The 20,764-nt window shown below is 42.6% G+C and overlaps 1 protein-coding gene across 1 annotated transcript in view; it reads left to right on the top strand.

Moving 5' to 3' along the window:
- Positions 1-20,537, top strand: part of LOC124777411 (galactoside 2-alpha-L-fucosyltransferase SEC1-like) — a 50,502-nt gene extending 29,965 nt beyond the window's left edge. The window contains exons 3-4 of the mRNA XM_047252808.1: positions 9,586-9,810; positions 19,751-20,537. Of these exons, the coding sequence (XP_047108764.1) occupies positions 9,586-9,810; positions 19,751-19,987 (462 nt within the window). The 3' untranslated portion in view covers positions 19,988-20,537. The remainder of the gene's footprint in view (positions 1-9,585; positions 9,811-19,750) is intronic.
- The last annotated feature ends 227 nt before the right edge of the window (positions 20,538-20,764 follow it).

The following is a 20,764-nucleotide window of genomic DNA, read 5'->3' as shown; positions in this document are numbered from 1 at the left end:
CTGCATAAAAAGCATCAGTCCATCGGTTTTTAATTGTCCTGAGGCCAAAAACCGCATGAAAAGCGTCAATCAAAATCAAATCGGATTATTAATTTCCGTGTGACTGCCACAAAACATGTTCAGTATGCTGCCCACCGTCTTCTGCAACAATTTGAAGTCGGGAAGCAGCATGTTCCACAACTGATCGAAGTTTTTCCGGGGTCACGTTCAAAATGTGTTGCGCAATGCGTGCCTTCAATGCAGCCAAGTTTGCAGTCGGAAAACTGACCATAACATCTTTCAGATAGCCCCACAGCCAGAAGTCACACGGATTAAGATCAGGTGATCGGGACGGCCAGGCTGTAGGGAAATGGCTGATGATTCTAGCATTTCCGAAATGGCGCTTCAGCAGCTGGTTAAGTAGATTTGCAACTGCGGAGGTGCGCCACCTTCCATAAAATTGATCCCGTCCAGACACATTCACGCTGTTGGAGAGATGGAAGGAGGTGGTTGCAGAATAGACACTCATAAGGCTTACCAATGACGGTACAGGTAACAGGACTGGAAGCACCTGTCTCTTCGAAAAAATATGGCCTATAATAAATGATGCGCTGGCCGGTGTGGCAGAGCGGTTCTAGGCTCTTCAGTCTGGAACCGCGCGACCGCTACGATCGCAGGTTCGAATCCAGCCTCGGCCATGGATGTGTGTAATGTCCTTAGGTTAGTTAGGTTTAAGTAGTTCTAAGTTATAGGTGACTGATGACCTCAGATGTTAAGTCTCATAGTGCTCAGAGCCATTTGAACCATTTTGATAAATGATGCCGTAAACCTACACCACACAGTGACCTATTCAGGATGAAGTGGTACTGGCTGATTTGCATGTGGATTTTTCCGTTGCCCACATTCGGCAATTCTATGTACTGACATATTTTGTCAGATGTAAGTGGGTTATGTCTGTCCACAAAATCGTCCACGGCGTCATTGTCCATTTCCATGCGAGCACGAAATTCTAAGGCAAAGGTCTCTCTCTTGCTGGCAGGTCAACAGGAAGCGACTCGTGCACGTGGGTAATTTTGAATGGATAACAAAGTAGGAAGTTTCGTAGGATTTTACGCACCGTGCTCCCGAGTATGTCCAATGTTCGGGCAATTCTCTGGGGACTACACGTTTGCACATCACCACTCGTCTCCTCCTGCATTGCTATGGCCACTGCTTCCACTGACGTCGAATCAGTTCGTTTCTTCCCTCTACCAGGTCGCACACTAAAAGAACCCGTCTTTTCGAATCCGAATCATTTTCTCCAGACCCACGGCAGTCAGCGGACAACGCCTTTTTTCAAATCCTTCACTGTCAGGAACTTCTGCAGAGCGACGTGTGCACAGTCACCATTCTTATGATACAGCTTTACAAGCAGAGCGTGATGCTGGATTGAGACAGTCATGGCGAACGTCGCAGACGGAAAAGCCGTGTACCCGGCGTGTTTATGCCAACTTCAGTGGGTCGTGCTCATGGCAGGTATTTTCATTTACGTATTCTGACACATACAGCACCATCTATTAATCAATTTTCACACTATTTTTTTCTTCTGCCATACGTCCATACGCCTTCCCCCCCCCCCCCCCCCCCTCCTCACCGATAATATCCCGTTGCAATTTGACGTCATTATGACCAGTGGTGTTACTTCTACAGCGTTTTGAAAGTTTAACGTAGTCACCCTGTACATATGGGGATATGATATATTTTGAATTTAAGTTGGGGGACAACAATTACCGGATAAAAATATGGTAACCTAGTCTTAGCTTATATGTAAGTGTATTTGTTTGTGGGTATAGTGAGTAAGTCTGTGGCTTGCTCGACATGTGCAGACGACCTACATCGCATCGCATCACATCGTGTACGCATTACGACCTACGTCAAGTTACGGGTCTCTCTGTACTCACCTTGTACAGACATTTACTAATGCTGTTTTATAAATTATGGCAGATAACGTCAGACTGTGATTTCTACATACTATGCAAAATCATAAAACTGTAGATCTCTGAAAAACATACTTGAGTGGATTGTTTCTACAGTAGTGCTCTACAAAGCTACCTCATGCAACTTAGTGGCACTGCAGGTCGTTTGCATCACTCGTGCAGAGTATACAACTGTTTGAAAGCAAGCGCTATGTGAGAGAGAGAAAGCAAGTGCGATAACCTATTTAGTTGCATAATGACGAAACATGGTTTACCAGACCAGCTAACTATGTCTACAAGAAACCTTGAAGTCCATCTCTGAAGTAATAATTTTTTTCACCAATGTTCAGCAAAAATTCTTCCTTGTTTCTATTTCACTCTGACTGGTCGACATGTAGCTTTTGGTCCGGCATAACAGAAATTTCTTACGAAGTCTTGTTGCGTACAAGGATGTAAGCAGCTATTCACGTGCATGGTTCCACAGTCGTACACTTAAGTTCTGAGTGTATAATGCGAGATGACTGGCTGCCTTCCCCTTACTTCCACTCAGATGGTATAAAAGAAGGCAACGTGTCTGAGAAATAAATCAGCATTATTAGATCAAAGGCAAGACACATAACGCGTTCTGCTCGCTGTAGAGATTGCTGGGCTGAAACAAGCGTTTTCTAAGTGTGATGTCTCCAAGGCAACCAGAAACCTGACAGTTGACAGTTCGGAGCCAAAGGAGCGGATGCTGGAGCTAGGCGCACAGTTACAAATTTCAGACAAGGAGCAGGTTATACTGGTCATTGCTGATTGAAAATTCATGTAATACAATAGGTGTTTAAACACAGGTTTTAAAACTATTAAAACATAAAACTCAATGAAAAGTCCAGTAGTACGCTGTATCTGTATTTATTTAAGTAGATTAGAGACCCACACAACCGATTTCGCAACACCAGAAGAGTTGAGAGACCGGCTGTGCGGGAGTCTCTAATCGACTTCAATAAATACAGCTTCAGCGGACTATTGGACTTATCATTGAGTTCTATATTTTAATAGTTTTAAAACCTGTGTTTAAACACCTATTGTATTACATGAATTGTCAATCAATCATGTGTAACTATTTTAGCTGTGGCTGCCCTAGTTTTAAAATTATCTGTTATACTGGACAGTTTGTTCTGCCAAATACTATACTAGATACCACTAGAAGTAGCCAAAGTAAATGTGACAACCTAACAGCGGACGTCCATTCTATTCGACCCTGGCAATACAGATTTATCACACTTCCTAATTTTTTCTTTGTGTGATATTCCACTGAAGTCAATGTATTGCTCCTTAGTATCACAGCTTATTTCCATGTTTTGGACGCTAGCCTTCAGACTCATTGCGTTGTACAGCGATTGGTTTATGCAGATGTCAGCTGTATCTGCCTACCCAGTCCGCTCCGGATTCGCCACAGTAAATTACCCATCTCTTGCGTTTTCATTTAGCATCGACACCCTCGTGGCTCTTTGTTTCCCATCTCAGCGATGAAGTAGTCTGTGAATCATCTAACATATTTGTGAAGCGAAATATGTATCTAGGTAGCTAGATGAGATATCATTGGAATAAATTAATGGTCAATTTTATGTATGAATATTGGTCTCACCACTTTTAACTGAAAAACGTCATATGATTAAGTGCTACAAGTATCCTACCTAATCATCAGTAATTTACAAAAGACAGATAGAAAATATTCACAAAGGAAAATTGTATTCATATATGAATAATCTTAAGTTGATAACGAAAATTCAAAGTCTCTTATGGAGAAACATCAGAACAACTGAAATACTCCAGATGGACATAAGTACAGTACTATTCCAAATGGAGAATCAGGAAGTGAATTTTTAAAAAGAATGGATTTTGATGCCGTATACAGAACGTTTAAAAATATTTTTACAACTTTTTTGATATTTTGTATTTGTTTTATTTAATCCTCTAACATGTTTCACCACAGTTATAGCATCTTCAGTGTTTTCTCCTTTTATTGTTTCTGAAATATATAGACACAAATTTTATGTACGTTAGGAATACGTTGACATTAGATTGTGTTGTTGCTTAGATTATATATCTAAGATACCTTTCTTTTACATTACATATCTCCTGTGGCTGCCAACAGAAATCAGTCAGAAGTCTGTATTAACACAGCACGTCATCTGAAAAACAGGAATGTCAGAGCGACGTCTGTATTGAATTTTTATTTAGAATATAACATCTAAATTATGTATTCCGGTTAAACAGTGACAAGTGTCTCTTATTGACGCTTACCATTGCTGTACTTGTTCTGTCCTCAGCTGTACTTGGCTATTTTTTGCCTGTTAAATGTGCTGTTGTCATTTTTGTGCTTAAATTTACCTGTGGGCATTAATAAAATTTCGTGAGGTTTGTTAATATACTAATTACTTTCACAAACCAGTTTTTAACCGAATCGTATTAGCTATATGAAGCACTTTATGTGGTCTTTAAATGCAATGAGAACGTGTTATATTAATGTTTCCGATGAAGGACACATATTTCAAACAATTTAGTAATGGTAACAGTTCCTATGATGTAATTCAGTCTTCCGATAAATAAAATAATGAATCACTAACAAATTCAAACTTATAGATTCTGCTGTTGTAAGTTCACTATATGAAAATTGTGTGTGTATGTGGTTGGGGGGGGGGGGGGGGGGAGGTAACTATGGTCTAGTGGTAGCGTCTTTGACTAGTAATCAAAATGTCATCGGTCCCAGGCTTGAACACCACCACAACTTAAATTTTGAATAAAAATAATCAGCAATGGCGGTCTAAGATTCCCAGCATAAGAAGACACCCTCGATCTGCCAACGGCCTTGTCAAAGAGAGCGGAGAAGCGGACAGAGATTCAGGGCACTCTTTTGTCCTTGGGTTGGGAAACTGCCCCTAAAAGGCGGAAGAATCAGCAGTGATCAACGGCGTGAAGACAAAGGAAACTACTGTTTTAAAGCCACTTAATGAGAAGCCACAGAACATGTGACCTGTAACTGCCAACGGATTCCGGACTACTCCCCCATTCGGATCTCCGGGAGGGGACTGACAAGGAAACGGTGACCATGAGAAAAAGATTGAATATCCAATGAAAGGGTAACCAACGTTGCAAACCAGAGGATGAAGAAGTAGACAATATATGTGACGATATTGAATGGGTAATTTAATGTGTAAAGGGAGCATGGGGCTGTAGCGGAGGGAGTAGAAGAAAGCCTTACAAGAGAATATAGGCTTGGTAGCAGGAACCAGACAGGAGAAAGACTAATTGACTTCTGAAATAAATATCAGCTAGTAATGGCGAATACTCTGTTCAAGAATCACAAGCAAAGGAAGTATACTTGGAAAAGATAGGGAGATACGAGAAGATTCCAGGGAGATTACATCATGGTCAGGCAGAGGTTCCGAAATGAGTTATTGGATTGTAAGGCGTACCCAGGAGCAGACATCACTCTGATCACAATGATGAAAAATAGGCTGACATTTAAGAGACTAGTCAGGAAGAATGAAACGGCAAAGAAATGGGACATGGAAATACTAAGAATGAAGAGATACGCCTAAAGTTCTCTGAGGTTATAGATACTGTGATAATGAATAGCTCAGTTCGCAGTTCAGTTGAAAATGAATGGACATCTCTAAAAAGGGCAATCACAGAAGTTGAAAAGAAAAACATAGGTACAAAGAAGATAACTGTGAAGAAACCTTGGGTAACAGAAGAAAAACTTCATCTGATTGACGAAGGAAGGAAGTACAAAAATGTTCAGGGGAATTCAAGAATACAAAAATACAAGTCACTTGGAAATGAAATAAGACCTCATTGAGGGGGAGGACTTGTCTGATAACGTGACAGAAGAAGAAATAGGAGTCGACATGGAAGAGATAGGGGATCCAGCATTAGAGTCTGAGTTTAAAAGAGCTTTGGGTGACTTAAGATCAAATAAGGCAGAAGGGATTCATAACATTGCATCGGAATTTCTAAAATCTGTAGGGGAAGTGTCAACGGACGACTTTTCACGTTGCTGTGTAGTATGCATGAGACTGGCAATATTCGGAAAACATCTTCCACACAATTCCGAAGACAGCAAGAGCCGACAAGTGCGAGAATTACCGCACAATCAGCTTAAGAGCTCATGGATCCAAGTTGCTGACGGGAATAATAGACAGGAGAATGTAAAAGAAAACTGAGAGTCTGTTAGATGACGATCAGTGTGGGTTTAAGAAAGGTAAAGCACCAGAGAGGCAACAATTCCGAAGTTGTCGCCGTTGATAATGAAAGCAAGGCCGAAGAAAAATCAAGACACTTTCATAGGATCTGTCGACCTGGAATAGTCGTTCGACAATGTCAAATGGTGCAAAATGTTCGAAATTCTGAGAACAATAGGTTTAAACTGTAGGGAAAGGCGTGAAATAAACAAGATGCACAAGAATCAAGGAGGAAGAATACGAGTGGAAGACTAAGAACGAAGTGCTCGGATTAAAAAGGGTGTAAGGCAGGGATGTAGTTTTTTGTCAGTACTATTCAAACTGTACATTGAAGAAAACAATGACGGAAGTAAAAAAAAGGGTTCAAGAGTGGGATTAAAATTCAGGGTGAAAGGAAGATTCGCTGATGACATTGCTATCCTGAGTGAAAGTGAAGAATTACGTGATCTGCTGAATGAAATGAACTGAGGATCACAAAGCACATGAAGTTAAGGAATTCTGCTTCTTAGCCAGCAAAGTAACCTAAGATGGACGGGCAGACTATCATTGAAAACAAGGGTATTCCTGGCTAAGATAAATCAGCTAGTAGCAAATATATGCCTTAATTTGGGAGAGAAATTTCTGAGAATGTACGAGTACGTCTGCAACACAGTACTGTAACTAGTGAAACATGGACTAAGGGAAAACCGGAACAGACGAGAATCGAAGCATTCGAGATATGAAGGTTAAAAATAAGAAATAAGGAGGCTCACCGCAGAATCAGCGAGTAAAGGAATATATGGAAAACACGGACAAAAAGAATGGACAGTATGAGATGACGTGTATTAAACGTCAGGGATTAACTTCTACAGTACTAGAGGGATCTGTAGAGGGCAAATACTGTAGAGGAAGACAGAGATTGGAAGAAATCCAACAAATAACTGAAGACATATGCAACAGTTGCTATTGTGAGATGAAAAGGTTGGCACAGGAAAGGAGTTTGTGGGCCGCATCAAATCAGTCATAAGATTGATGGCGTAACAAAATCTTTGTGTCATGTTTTTCTGGTCTAGATTGCAATGGCGTTGTATCACTGTTGTTCGTTCTCGACATCATTAGCACTGAGTGAAAAAATGGTTATTGCTCAAAAGTGTATGCAACTCATCGGCAAATGGTACAAGCTACTAAGAAGTGTCATTGAACTGAGTAGGACATATGGTTTGATAATAGCATTGCGCTTCTAAACTTATGCATTTATTCCAGATCGACGAACGAATCTTTTATGTCTCTGAAATTTTCTTTTTTAGTGTCAATAACGCAATATCACCATTGGTTATTCTTAATTTCCATATATCATGCATTTACATGTATACCTGCTTGTAATATTCTTTACTAACAGTAAAGTATAATAATTTTAATTTAAGGACAGTTATAAGAATTAACTGTCTCTTATTTAGACTGGCGGCTGGTCATTTACATAGAGATTGGGTAAAAATACATACATAAAAAAAAGTTTTGCATCACCCCGGTTCCCAAAACTTCTGAAGATAGACGTTGACTGTGGACATTGTGTCACAGACACGGTCCCTTTGACTGTTCAGAGATGTCACTGAACCCTCCCAAAGATGTAAACAACCATGTATGAGCAGCGCCTATTCGACGGAGGGTGTCCGACAGCCGATCAGTTCCAGTCATTCCACCAGTTGTCTGTAGTTCAACTTTGCCTAGACGGTCAATACCACGGTTCGATCGCGTCCGCATTGTTGCGTTTTGCCAAGAACGGCTCTCAACAAGGGAAGTGTCCAGGGGTCTCGGAGTGAACCAAAGCGATGTTGTTCGAACATGGAGGAGATAGAGACAGGAACTGTCGATGACATGCCTCGCTCAGGCCGCCCAAGGGCTACTACTGCAGTGAATGACAGCTACCTACGTATTTTATGACTCGGAGGAACGCTGACAGCAACGCCACCAAGTTGAATAATGTTTTTCGTGCAGCCACAGGACGTCATGTTACGACTCAAACTGTGCGCAATAGGCCGCATGATGCGCAACTTCACTCTCGACGTCCATGGTGAGGTCCATCTTTGCAACCACGACACCATGCAGCGCGGTACAGATGGGCCCAACAACATCCCGAATGGACCGCTCGGAATTGGCATCACGTTCTCTTCATCTATGAGTGTCGCATATGCCTTCAACCAGATAATCGTTGGAGACGTGTTTGGAGGCAACCCGATCAGGTGGAACGCCTTAGACACACTGTCCAGCGAGTACAGCAACGTGGGGGTTCCCTGCTGTTTTTGGGTGGCATTATGTGGGGCCCGACGTAAGCCGCTGGCCGTCATGGAAGGAGCCGTAACGGCTGTACTATACGTGAATGCCATCCTCTGACCGGTAGTGCAACCATATCGGCAGCATATTGGTGAGGCATTCGACTTGATGGACGACAATTCGCGCCCTCATCGTGCACATCTTGTGAATGACTTCCTTCAGGATAACGACATCGCTCGACTACCGGCCAGCATGTCCTCCGGACACGAACCCTATCGAACATGCCTTGGATAGATTGAAAAGAGCTGTTTGTGAACGACGTGATCCACCAACTACTCTGAGGGATCTACGCCGAATCGGCGTTGAGGAGTGGGACAAAATCTGGGCCAAAAGTGCCTTGATGAACTTGTGTCTAGTATGCTAAGACGAATACAGGCATACATCAATGCAATAGGACGTGCTACTGGGCATTAGAGGTACGGTTGTGTATAACAATCTGGACTACCACCTCTGAAGGTCTCGCTGTATGGTGGCAAAACATGCAATGCGTGATTTTCATGAGCAATCAAAAGGGCAGAAATGATGTTTATGTTGATATCTATTTCAATTTCCTGTACAGGTTTCGAAACTCTCGGAACCGAGGTGATGAAAACTTCTTTTGATATGTGTATATCTCCGGTTTTGTTTGTTGCTTGACTACTGCTCTCGATCTTTGTGGCACTGATTCAGTCCTGTCCTTAGGTAAAATCACGATTAAATATCAATATGGTCAGGTTAGACAGAAAGTGTAAGTAACATTGCAGCTGGTACAGGACACGATCGTAAAACGTTAACTTTCCTACAATCATTATTCATGCACCACTTGCACACACGCCTGGTTGGTGTTTTTGGTAACTTCCACTTTACAAGAATCGTAAGCAATCTTGCCTAAAAATGCACAGGAATTCTGTAACAAATAAAATAGTCTGCATTCCAAATATCAGGCGGGACAGATAATTCCCATTGCCTCCTTCCTTGTCGGTCAGGCATCTTGCCGCACTCGAGTTTACAAAACTTAATTCGACGTGTGCTGTGGTGCCCGGTGTAGTCTGGCACCTCGAGGATTATGGGATGTAGTCGACGTAATCTCCCTGGCACAGTAGCGCAGACTTTATTTCACGACGTATTCACAGGTGTGCACTGTCGGTGTCCACGTGCGGAGGACAGACTACGGACCGTACATGCGAAAACTGTACCCCAGATGGGAGGAGGCGGGCGTAAAGTACTACCGCGCTGCGGCGGCCGAGATGCTGAGGGCGCTGCCTGCCAGGTGCGCCGGCGTCGCCTTCCTGGTCACCAGCGACGACCCCAGGTGGTGCCGGCGCCGTCTGCTGCCCGCACTCAGGGCGGACGCCCACGTGAGTAGTCGCGGCGCAGCTTTCCTAAAGCCGTCGGCACACGGACTGTGTTGTCGAACGTTAACGTTGAGCGTGCCAAGTTCAACGTGCTGCTGAACGCTCAGAAACGATGTGACTTGTGCATACGGTACGTGGGCCCCCAACAGGGTATACGCGATCGCAACGCACTCCAGCGGTAGTTGAGGGATGCTTCTAGTTCTTAATCACACTGTTTACTCAACGGGCGCGCTTAAAATTCCCAAGCTAGCTCTATTAAAACGCACATTTCCTCCAGCGTCCACGAAAAGGAAAGTAACATGTCCAATCAATAAGGACACAGGCTTATAAAAGTTCCATTACAAACAGTGCATTACAAATTTGGAATATTCTCTGCATAAGATAAACATTATTTCATCATTCCCACATTTTAGTAAAACCCCAAGGTCAGTCTCACTTGATCACTGTTCCTACGCAGAAGCAGAATCTTTGCAACATGTGGATTACGAGGCGTAAAAGAAAAAGGAGCAAAATATCTTTATACAAGTAGCGCAGGCTGTCCTATAGCTTAAGCCAATCCAACAAAGTAACCCCTAAAATAAATAAATAAATAAATAAATAAATAATCATAATTTAATTGAACTTACATTAACATAACATCAAATATTATACTATATGCTTATATTAAACTAACAATAAAGTATCAGAACCTAATAAAAAACGCGAATGTTAGGAAAAAAATTTGGAAGGGTCAAGACGCGAACCACTGCCCCACCATAAATTTCTTCACTGCTCAGTGACTCTACACATTACGCCTTTTTTTTATTTAATACCATTTTGTTCGTTTTCGTTCGTTTCATCTGCTCGGGGCGGACGTCGCAAGACACCTTTTTTAATTACTATTAAAAACAGTCTTGATCACAATTTATTTTATAAGGTGACCGGTTTCGACCACTGCTGTGGTCATCTTCAGACCATTGAGTGGAAACCCCTTTCTGTTGGAGAATCACTGCTGTTCCCATAATGCATTCAAAAGTAACACCTTTTTTAGTTCGTCATTGATCCATTAACACAGTTTTTTTTTATTACAGAGGGCAATTAACCCTCTGACTGAACACGCTGAGCTACCGTGCCGGCGACTAAACCATCACAACCTGTCTAATTATGTTATGATACGCCTTGCTGAAAACCTTAGATATGTTCCAAGAACAATACGTTTTGGGTGAATCTTCAGTGTGTCGCTGCCTTCAAATAGCCTACTCTCATAATACGCAAGTTACAACAATTCTTTTGCCACGAATATGGTGTTTCTCATTATTTTATTGGAACGAATCACACAGTTAACAACGTGTTTTCCAGTGACTCAATTTGCTGGTGCTCAGAAACGGAATATATACATATAGGCTTGAAATGCCAATATGGCGCCTCACAACTCAATACTGAAGGCAGACGGCGTGCTTGTGACGTAGGTGGCGTTGTGCCATCTCATTGGTCAACGCTCAGACGCGCGCTCAGAATATCTGACATGCCAGATATTGCTCTGCACGTTCCGAAACACTCCCGAGCGTGCTATTCCACGCTATGACGTCAGAAACTCGGCACGCTCAACGCCCAACGTTCGGATGCACGGTCCGTGTGCCGACGGCTTCAGGCTGCGTTCACATTGGCACCGACAACGGTCGTCGGACACCGTTGCCAGAGATCGCCCGATAACATCGGCCGACAGCGTGGTCATAGTGCGTCCGATCTCCACAGTTAGTTTTTGGCAGGGTCAAGAAGGTTAGGTTAGAATCTATTCTATATATGAAATAGGTTAGATTTTGACCTCTTAAGCCGTCGGCACACGGACCGTGCTGTCGAACGTTAACGTTGAGCGTGTCAAGTTCACCGTGCTGCTGAACGCTCAGGAATGATGCGACTCGTGCATGCGGTACGTGGGCTCCAACGTGGTATACGCGATCGCAGCGCACTCCAGCGGCAGTTGAGGGATGTTTCTAGTTCGTAAATCACACTGTTTACTCTATTAAAACCCACATTTCCTCCATCGTTCATGAAAAGGAAGGTACCATGTCCAATCAATAAGGACACAGGCTTATAAAAGTTATATTACAAACAGTGCGGTACAAATTTGGAATACTTCTCCGCATAAGATAAACATTATCTCATAATTCCCACATTTTAGTAAAACCCCAAGGTCAGTCTTACTTGATCACTGTTTCTACCCAGTAGCAGAATCTTTGCAACGTGTGAATTACGAAGCGTAAAATAAAAAGGAGCAAAATATCTTTATCCAAGTAGGGCAAGGTGTCCTGTAGATTAAGCCAATCGAACAAAGTCACCCCTCAAAAAAAGGTTAACTTACATTTACATAACATCAAATATTATATTTTATATTTATATGAAACTAATAATAAAGTATCAGAACCTAATAAAAACGCGAATGTTAGGAAAAAAATATGGCAGTGTCAAGATACGAACCACCACCCCAACCAACATCTAAACGGAGGACAGGGACGCTACTCATTACGCTGTACGAACTTCACACACGTAAATCTATCATATTATGTTACGACGTGCCGAAAACCTTAATCGTAAATATGTTACTAATTGAAATTTAATTATAACAAATTGTACCAAGAACAATACGTTTTGGGTGGATAATCAGTGTGTCGCTGCCTTCAAATAGCCTACTCTCATAATAGGCAAGTTACAATAATTATTTTGCCACGAATATAATGTTTCTCATTATTTTATTGGAACGAATCACACAGTTATCAACGGGTTTTTCAGTGATTCTTAATTTGCTGGTGCTCAGAAACGGCATATATACAATAGGCTTGAAACGAATGCCAATATGGCGCCTCACAACTCTGTACTGAAGGCAGACGGCGTGCGTGTGACGTAGGTGGCGTTGTGCCTTCTCATTGGTCAACGCTCAGACGCACGCTCATAATATCTGACATGCCAGATATTGCTCTGCACGTTAGGAAAGACTGCCGAGCGTGCTATTCCACGCTATGACGTCAGAAACTCGGCACGCTCAACGCTCAACGTTCGGATGCACGGTCCGTGTGCCGACGGCTTTAGGGCGGGGTAGATACCACGACGCCGCTGTGCTTGCATACGAGCGCTGCGTAGCGGCTTCTGCTATTAAAGAGACGTCGAATGCATATGAATGAACTTTCTTGTCTCGCAAAGAACGTGGCGAGTACTATATACTCTGTCCACAGTTATCGTAGTAATAAGACAAGTTTTACGAGTGTATGAGATGACGGGAGAAACGTTCTATTACATACTCGAGATAATTCGTGGTGACCTTGAAAAGTAAATTTCGCTGTATTTGTTTGAAGTTGCGCAGATATAGTCAGTTAACCTTCAATGACTGTCATTTAGCACACGAGTGAAAGACAAGTATAAAATGTAGCATAGGTACTCTGAGAACCTAAAGCACTTAAAAGTGGAAATACATGCCGTATATCACATTCGAAAACCACTTCATATTGACAGAATCACTAGGCTCCTGGCATAAAACGCCAATAAGCAGTAATAAAAATTTGTAGACAACAAATAACACCTACCACAAAAAAGATCCAGTACAGTAGCTATAAGCATATGAGGTACGCCATCCTTTTCACTTCAACAAATTAATTTTTGAGGTTATAATCTATGCCTAAAATTTCCGATAAAGATTTTGCTTATTTGAGGTTTCGAATAAACCTGCGACTTCAGTCCACAGGTTCCAAACTATATCCCGATTATTTTATTTTCACCCTTAGGATGCCAAAACTCACTCTTTCTTGTACTAAACTTACCTGTTTCTCACGCTCCATGTTTCGAGAGGGAGAACGCCGATCGATTTGACCGCAGTAAACCAACTGTTTTGAATTTCGCCGATTGTCGTCCGTAGCCTGTATGTTTGGGAGATAAGATCGATTACAGTGTGGCCTCGCGCGTAGTGGCGTTCTATTTTGAAATGGTCGGCCAACTCCGGCCGATGTCGGTCGTCGACGGAATCCAGCTATATCGGAGCCACTGTGGCCACAGCCTAATACGCGCAGTTGTCCGACTTAGCCGCGCGGATGGCCTCGCGGTCTAAGGCGCTGTGTCACGCATTGCGCGGCCCCTCCCGCCGGATTCGAGTCCTCCCTCGGGCAAGGGTGTGTGTGTTTTTCTTAGTATAAATTAGTTTAAGTAGTGTGTAAGTCTAGGAACCGCTGACCTCAGCAGTTTGGTCTCTTAGGAATTCACACACATTTCAACATTTTGTCCGACTTACGCTTCCTCGCTGTGGTACACATACGAGTACAGATCACCCTACAGACACACAAGAAAGATGTTTCCAGTGAGTCGCAACAAGTGTGGTACTGTCACTGGCGTCCATATTCTGCAGACAATATGGCCAATAGTTTCAGTAGTTTCCTCATACAAATTGCGAATTTTTTCAAAGAGTCCAACCATGTACTAAATAGTGCATAAGTCAAGATTTGCATTTGCTACTATTGTTGTGTTGTTGTTGTTGGTGGTGGTGGTGGTAATGATGATGATGATGATGATGGTGATGATGATGTTGTGTGGCCTTCAGCCTGAAGCCTGTTCAGATGCAGATCTCCAAGTTAGCCTGTCCTGTGCAATCCATTTCTGCAGAATTACTACAACCTAAGTGCACTTGAACTTGCTTGTTGTAATCAAGCTTCGGTCTCCCTCTACAGTTTTCACCCTCCAGACCTGTCTTCACTATGAAGCTGACGATTCTTTGATTCTTGTGGACGTTCCTTGTCAACTGATTCCTTTCTTTAGTGAAGTTGTTCCCCATATTTCCTTTCTCCTCATTTAGCATCTGCTTTTATTTTTAGTTTTGTTTCCAGTTTGTTTAGTCATCACGCTTCTGACTGGTTTGATGTTGTTCGCCAAGTACCTTGGAAGTTATTCCCCAATCTCTTGCCGACCGTTGTGGCCGAGCGGTTCTACGCGCTTCAGTCTGGAAGCGCGACCGTTACGGTCGCAGGTTAGAATCCTGCATCGGGCATGGATGTGTGTGATGTCCTTAGGTTAGTTAGGTTTAAGTAGTTCTAAGTTCAAGGGGACTGATAACCTCAGATGTTAAGTCCCATAGTGCTCAGAGTCATTTTGAACCACATCTCTTTAGATGAGTCCTACCATCCTGTCTCATCTTCTTGTGGGTGTTTTCAACATATTCCTCTCCTTGCCGATTGTGCAGGAAACCTCCTGATTTTTTATCTTATCAACCAACGTAATTGTCAAAATTCTTCTACATAAACACATCACAAATGTTTCTACTCTGTTCTTTTTTGCTTTTACCACTTCCAAGATTCACTGCCACACAATGATGTGCTCCAAACGTCCATTCTCAGACTCAGTATTTGTTCGTTAGTTTTACGATCGACTGATCTAATTTTAAGAACTCCTCTGAAGCACCACATTTCGAAATCTTCTATTCCCTTTGTGAGTGAACTGTTTATCAGTCACGTTCCATTTCTGTACAAGGCTACACTCCAGAGAAGTACCTTCAGAAAAAAATATACTAACGTTTAAATTTATATTATATTTCAACATATTTGTCTTTGCCTTATTTGCTATTATCAGTCTATATTTTATATCCTCCCGTGTTTTATCTTTAGGGCTGGAGTTACACCAAGTTCTCATTCACTTGATATCTTTGCTCCATGCTCGGCGCCAAAATCTTATGTCTTCCTTTGAGAAAAACATATTCCATTTCGATAAAGTGTACACCGATGGCTAAATTGACAGGATAATTAATATGTATGGAATTATTTACTCTTAAGACGGTCACTTAATTCATTGACCTAACTGTATACTACGAGCCAATTAAAACAGGATTTTGAAATAGAGGTGGTAGAAATGCAGTTTAGAAAAATGGCATATCAGGCTGTGGAATATTATGGTTTCCAAGTACATGTACAGAGCTAATGGAATGAAGCATAAACGCCATGAGAAAACCTTTACAATAGATGATTAAATAAGGAAGAAAAATATTGACCACAGCTCAGTGAGCAAGATTATTCCTGCGCATTTTGTCTAGTTACCACCAGAGACACATGTTATAAGAGGTTACAAATTCTGTACTAGGACAAGGCTTGCGAAAATGCTGAAGATTACTGCAGAGAAAGGTGAAGATCTCCGGAAATCAGTTCAGCTGCGGCATACTGCCTTCTTCTGCGCGGTAACTTTTGGACCATCAGGATGTCGTCAACAGACAAGGTGGCAGAGGCAGACATTGTGAAAACTATCATATATGAGCAGCAGCAGCTAGTGATATATCTTGACTCCTCTAGCAGTCTAACAGAACAGCTCTCTATGCGCACAGCAATCTTCTCCAAGGCTCCAACCTAACAGATCTCAGTGTTAAAGTCGTCTCCTGCCGTTGACCTTCTTTCTCCGTGTCTAATACTCATCGGTTCTTCGTTCTTCAAGCATTGGGGATTTTCAGTACAAAGTCATAGATTTCACAATGTCATTTTGGTACAATTTTCTAATTCGACCAAACAAATTGCCCGACAAACAAGTTGCGATCGGAATTTTCGAGTTTGACCGTCATGTGCTTCTGGACATGGGAAAGTTCATTCACCATTGGCCGGGCTCCCTTCGCCTTGCTGTTTTCTAGAGGCGTATTTGGTGTACTTGTTCCGCACTACCTCAGTGCTTCTCCAGATATCAACATTTCCTGTGTCCAAGTGGACAGCCTAAAGCTTAGACAGGTATGCCATGTCATCTGCTGACAAACAGCTAACGAGAAGTTTCCAGAGGGACCTCTTTCTGTCGAAACAATACACCTTCCCTTCCCACGAACTCCAGGCGCCTACAGCTGTGATTGGAATCATATCACAAGCAAACAGACCCACTACATACACACGTTTCTGTTGTTGGGTCACAGAATTGCTACATATTAAATATGCTTCCATTCTTCTTTCTTCATCAATAGTCATTGACAAGTTTTAGGTAGATTTTAACTTCCACACGACCAGCATTCAAGTTCATCCCAAGGGGGTTCAGTAGGGTTTGTTTGTTCAGATGAATACAGCAGAGCCCCCACATTTTTACGTCTTTTACTTTATGATACAAAAAAAGTCAAGATTCCAACCACCGCAGAGATAGAAGCTTCAGTGGGGTTTAGTTGGTTCGGACACGTCCAGAAAGGCAGACACTACATATATGTATATATCAATACAGTGCGATGACCAAAGATCCATTCTTTCAGTGCAGATGCACACCAAACCCGATCTCTTGCAGGAATCCGAAATGGCGAGTAAGGGGACCATTGGTAGGTGACGCTACGCTAGTAGTGTGTAACAGGCTCGGAATTTGGATCGGCTGTGACGAGTGATCGGATGGCCGAAGCAGTTAAAGCAAATCACTCGTGTTAAGCAAGAGATCTGGGTTCGAGTCCCGGTTTGACACAAATTTTCACGTGATACCATTGCTTTATTTCAATGCCCATATGCGGCTAATGTCATTAGAATCCTTTGAATAAGTATTTGTGTAGCCGCTGGATCACATTAGGTGTCTGTTCTTTCGGACATATCCGTAGTCAGGGGTTTGAGTTTTAGCCAAACAACAGACCGTAATAATACTTAGAAAATGTATTTTTTGTGCAAACATACATTTTTTTAGATGGAACAATGCCTATTGACATCAACAAACTAAAGCCAGGTTAAATTAGAAAGTCAGTGGTGTTTGTTGCAGAATTCTAGTGCGAGTCATTTACGAGATATCGTTCTTTGAAAAGTTCCCACATGACACTTGTACAATACCTGTGGTAGCAGACACTAAAGAACAACACAAATGCAGACACTAGTTATGTGGATTCTGACCAGTACGAGACAACTGACCGGCACAGCTTGTGTTCAGAATGACCACCGACAGCGGCAGTGCTCGCTTCCAGTGTGGTATGGATCGACTGCTGCACACATGCTAGCATTTCAACGGAGATGTCCGCGTAGGCTGCAGTAGTAAGTACTTGCATATCATCGAGTGTAGTTGGTAAGCCGTTGTAGACAGCGTCTTTCAGCGTTCCTCACAGAAAAAAAGTCTATAAGCGCCAAAACCAGGGAATGGGCCAGCCAAGGCATAGGTCCTCTGCATCCAATCCAACGATTTGGAAACAATTCTTGAAGAAATGCAGTAGTACCTCGTGCACTATGGGCTGGACAGCCATCATGTTAATACGTTAGGTTCCTCCTAGTCTGCAGAGCAACATGTTCTAGTATACACGGAAGATGGTCTGATAGAAGGCTGCAATACTTGTGGTCATTCAATGTTTCGACTATGAAAAACAGGCTTATGAACTGATGCTTCGCTGTCCCACCCCACACGTTTATTCTCAATGGACGCTGGCATTCCACCTGACGAAGCCAACGGAGATTGTCAACAAACTAATAGTCATGTTTCGGCAGATTACGTGGCCGTAATTGGTAAATCTGGCTTCGTCACTAAACAAGATACGTGGTACATCTGGAGTATCCTGCCTTAATGTCCATGTACAGGAGTTAACACCATTCTCATAATCATTTCCATGTCGTACTTGATAGAGAGAGATATGATACGGAAGGAACCTATGTCAATGAAGAACGCATAGGACCCTTGCCTTACTCATGCCACTTCCTCGTGCGATTGCGCAGGAGCTAACGTGCGGATCACCTGCAATAGCAGCAGGAACATTAACTTTCCTGTCTTTGTCGCAACTTGTTTCCTTCTGTTACGTTCTCTACGTGTTACACTACCATTTCCACGTAACTGATTGAAGAGATTCACAAATAATTGTCGAGATGGTTGACATCTATTGGGATGTCTTGCCACATACACCGCACAGGAATGAACTGCGTTCTTCCTCTACTCTCCCTTCACCGTGAGCGTGTTAGCTTTTTCCGCATTGTAAATCCCATCGTCCACTCACGACCTACTCCTTGGACTGACACACATTAACTTACTACACGTTGCAATGCATGCAAGGAACACACAAGCACACTGTAAGCAAACATAACAACTTCGTACCTAGCAGCTATGCAAGTTGAATGGCATAAACTAGTGTCAATATGGAAACAGTTCAAAATACGAATTCTCGAAAAAATGGCTTGCACTGGAATCCTGCGGTTAACACCACTGACATACTAATTTACCCTACTTTACTTTATTCATGTCAATAAGTATTGCTCCATTTAAAATTGCGCATATCTGCACAAAAAATATACTTCCTACGTATATATTATTACAGTCCGTTTATTGGCTAACAGTATGAGCCTTGACTACCAATACATTCTGTGAAAACTGCACGTCAATAGAACTTTCATTTTTGAAATATTTGCGCTGGAAGTTTTAGGTGATTCACCCTGCGTACTTTCCACAACGCGCCACGAGCCTGCAATGCCACCATGCGGTATTCAGTGCCACGGTAAGCAGTGGACGTAATGAAACTCCTCGCAGATTAAAACTGTGTGCCGGACCGTGGCTCCAACCTTTGCATTCCTTTCTTCCAGGAGTGCTATTTCTGCAATGTCTGCAGGAGAGCTTTTGTGAAGTTTGGAACGTAGGAGACTAGGTAATGGCGGAATTAAAGCTGTGAGTATGGGTCGTGAGTCGTGCCTGGGTAGCTCAGATGGTAGAGCACTTGCTCACGAAAGGCAAAGGCCCCGAATTCGATTCTCGGTCCGGCACACAGTTTTAATCTCCCAGGAAGTTTCATATCAGCACACACAACGCTGCAGAGTGAAAATTTAATTCCAGTGGACATAATGTTTTGCGTCATTGGTATAAAGGAAAATTGGATTGTAACACTAGATTAGTACTACCACTTACATTCTAAAAGTGTAGTCTAAACTGTCCTAGTGCAAGAGGCAGTACAATTAACCACCCCATTAAATAATGCAATGACTGTTTGATTACCGTTAACCGTAGTCATTAACAACAGTCATGTCTTACCATGTTCCAGGACAAATCGCCGGTGAGTGCTGTGTTCCTAAGATCGTCGAAAGATGCAGTGGATGATCTATGTCTGCTGGCGTCTTGTGAGCATACCATCATTAACTACGGTACCTTTGGAACACTAGCCGCCATGTTGGCTGGAGGCAGGGTAATCCTGTATGACGTGACTCAGCACGGCGTACGCCACCGGAACCCTTCCTCTCGCATAGCAGACTACCTGCCACAGTGGAATGCTCTGTCCTGACGCGTGCTGCCCACTTAATCATTCCACATGGCGGTTGACACCTGCGTAAATCTACTTCAGTAACAGCCTGTCATCAGTTACCAGATGACCTGTGTATGGTGATCATGACTCGTGAACAGGAGTATTCAGAAGGTGTGCTACCTACAACAAGGCAGCAGTTCAGAGGTGACTCTCAAATGCTACAGAGAGAAACTGTGCATCATGCCATTCTCACAGTTCCTGGCAGTGTTTGGTAAGGCATTTGCTCTGTAAGTGATTAATGGATCCACAGGACGGAACATCGTTGCATATTTCTTCTGGTTGTTGCATAAAACGTGTACTAAAATACAAGGAAAGATACATGTTTGGTGTCGTTTATTTGAATTTTCCAGAAGGAAGTTGTTGGAAATGTGGGAAATCATCGTGAATTTCAACAAAACGAAAATATTCTACTTTTAAAGTTATCTCAGCCTGACTTATGGAAGATGTATTCTGATGTCCACCTAGGAAGATGATTGGATGACTGTATGTTATTGCACAATAAATCAACAACTGACAAAGTTGATTTCCAGATTCTGTGGCTTGCTGCCTGTAGTGTATCCCTTGTTGCAGTCCATTAAGTGAACTTGTCTACGGCCGTGGCTCACAGTATGTGATAAAAATCCCTGCCTCACTCAGAACTCATTAAGCCATCTGGATACCTAGAAATATGCCTTCAAGCTGCATTATATTCGGCAGATGACTGTGCTACTGCTCGAACTTGCTACCATGTTCATATTTCGCTCATCTGTGCAGTAC

Source organism: Schistocerca piceifrons, chromosome 2, assembly GCF_021461385.2.
Source record: "Schistocerca piceifrons isolate TAMUIC-IGC-003096 chromosome 2, iqSchPice1.1, whole genome shotgun sequence".
NCBI classification, from domain to species: domain Eukaryota; kingdom Metazoa; phylum Arthropoda; class Insecta; order Orthoptera; family Acrididae; genus Schistocerca; species Schistocerca piceifrons.
The sequence above is the reverse complement of the archived record's forward strand: the minus strand, read 5'-3'. Positions and strand labels throughout refer to the sequence as shown.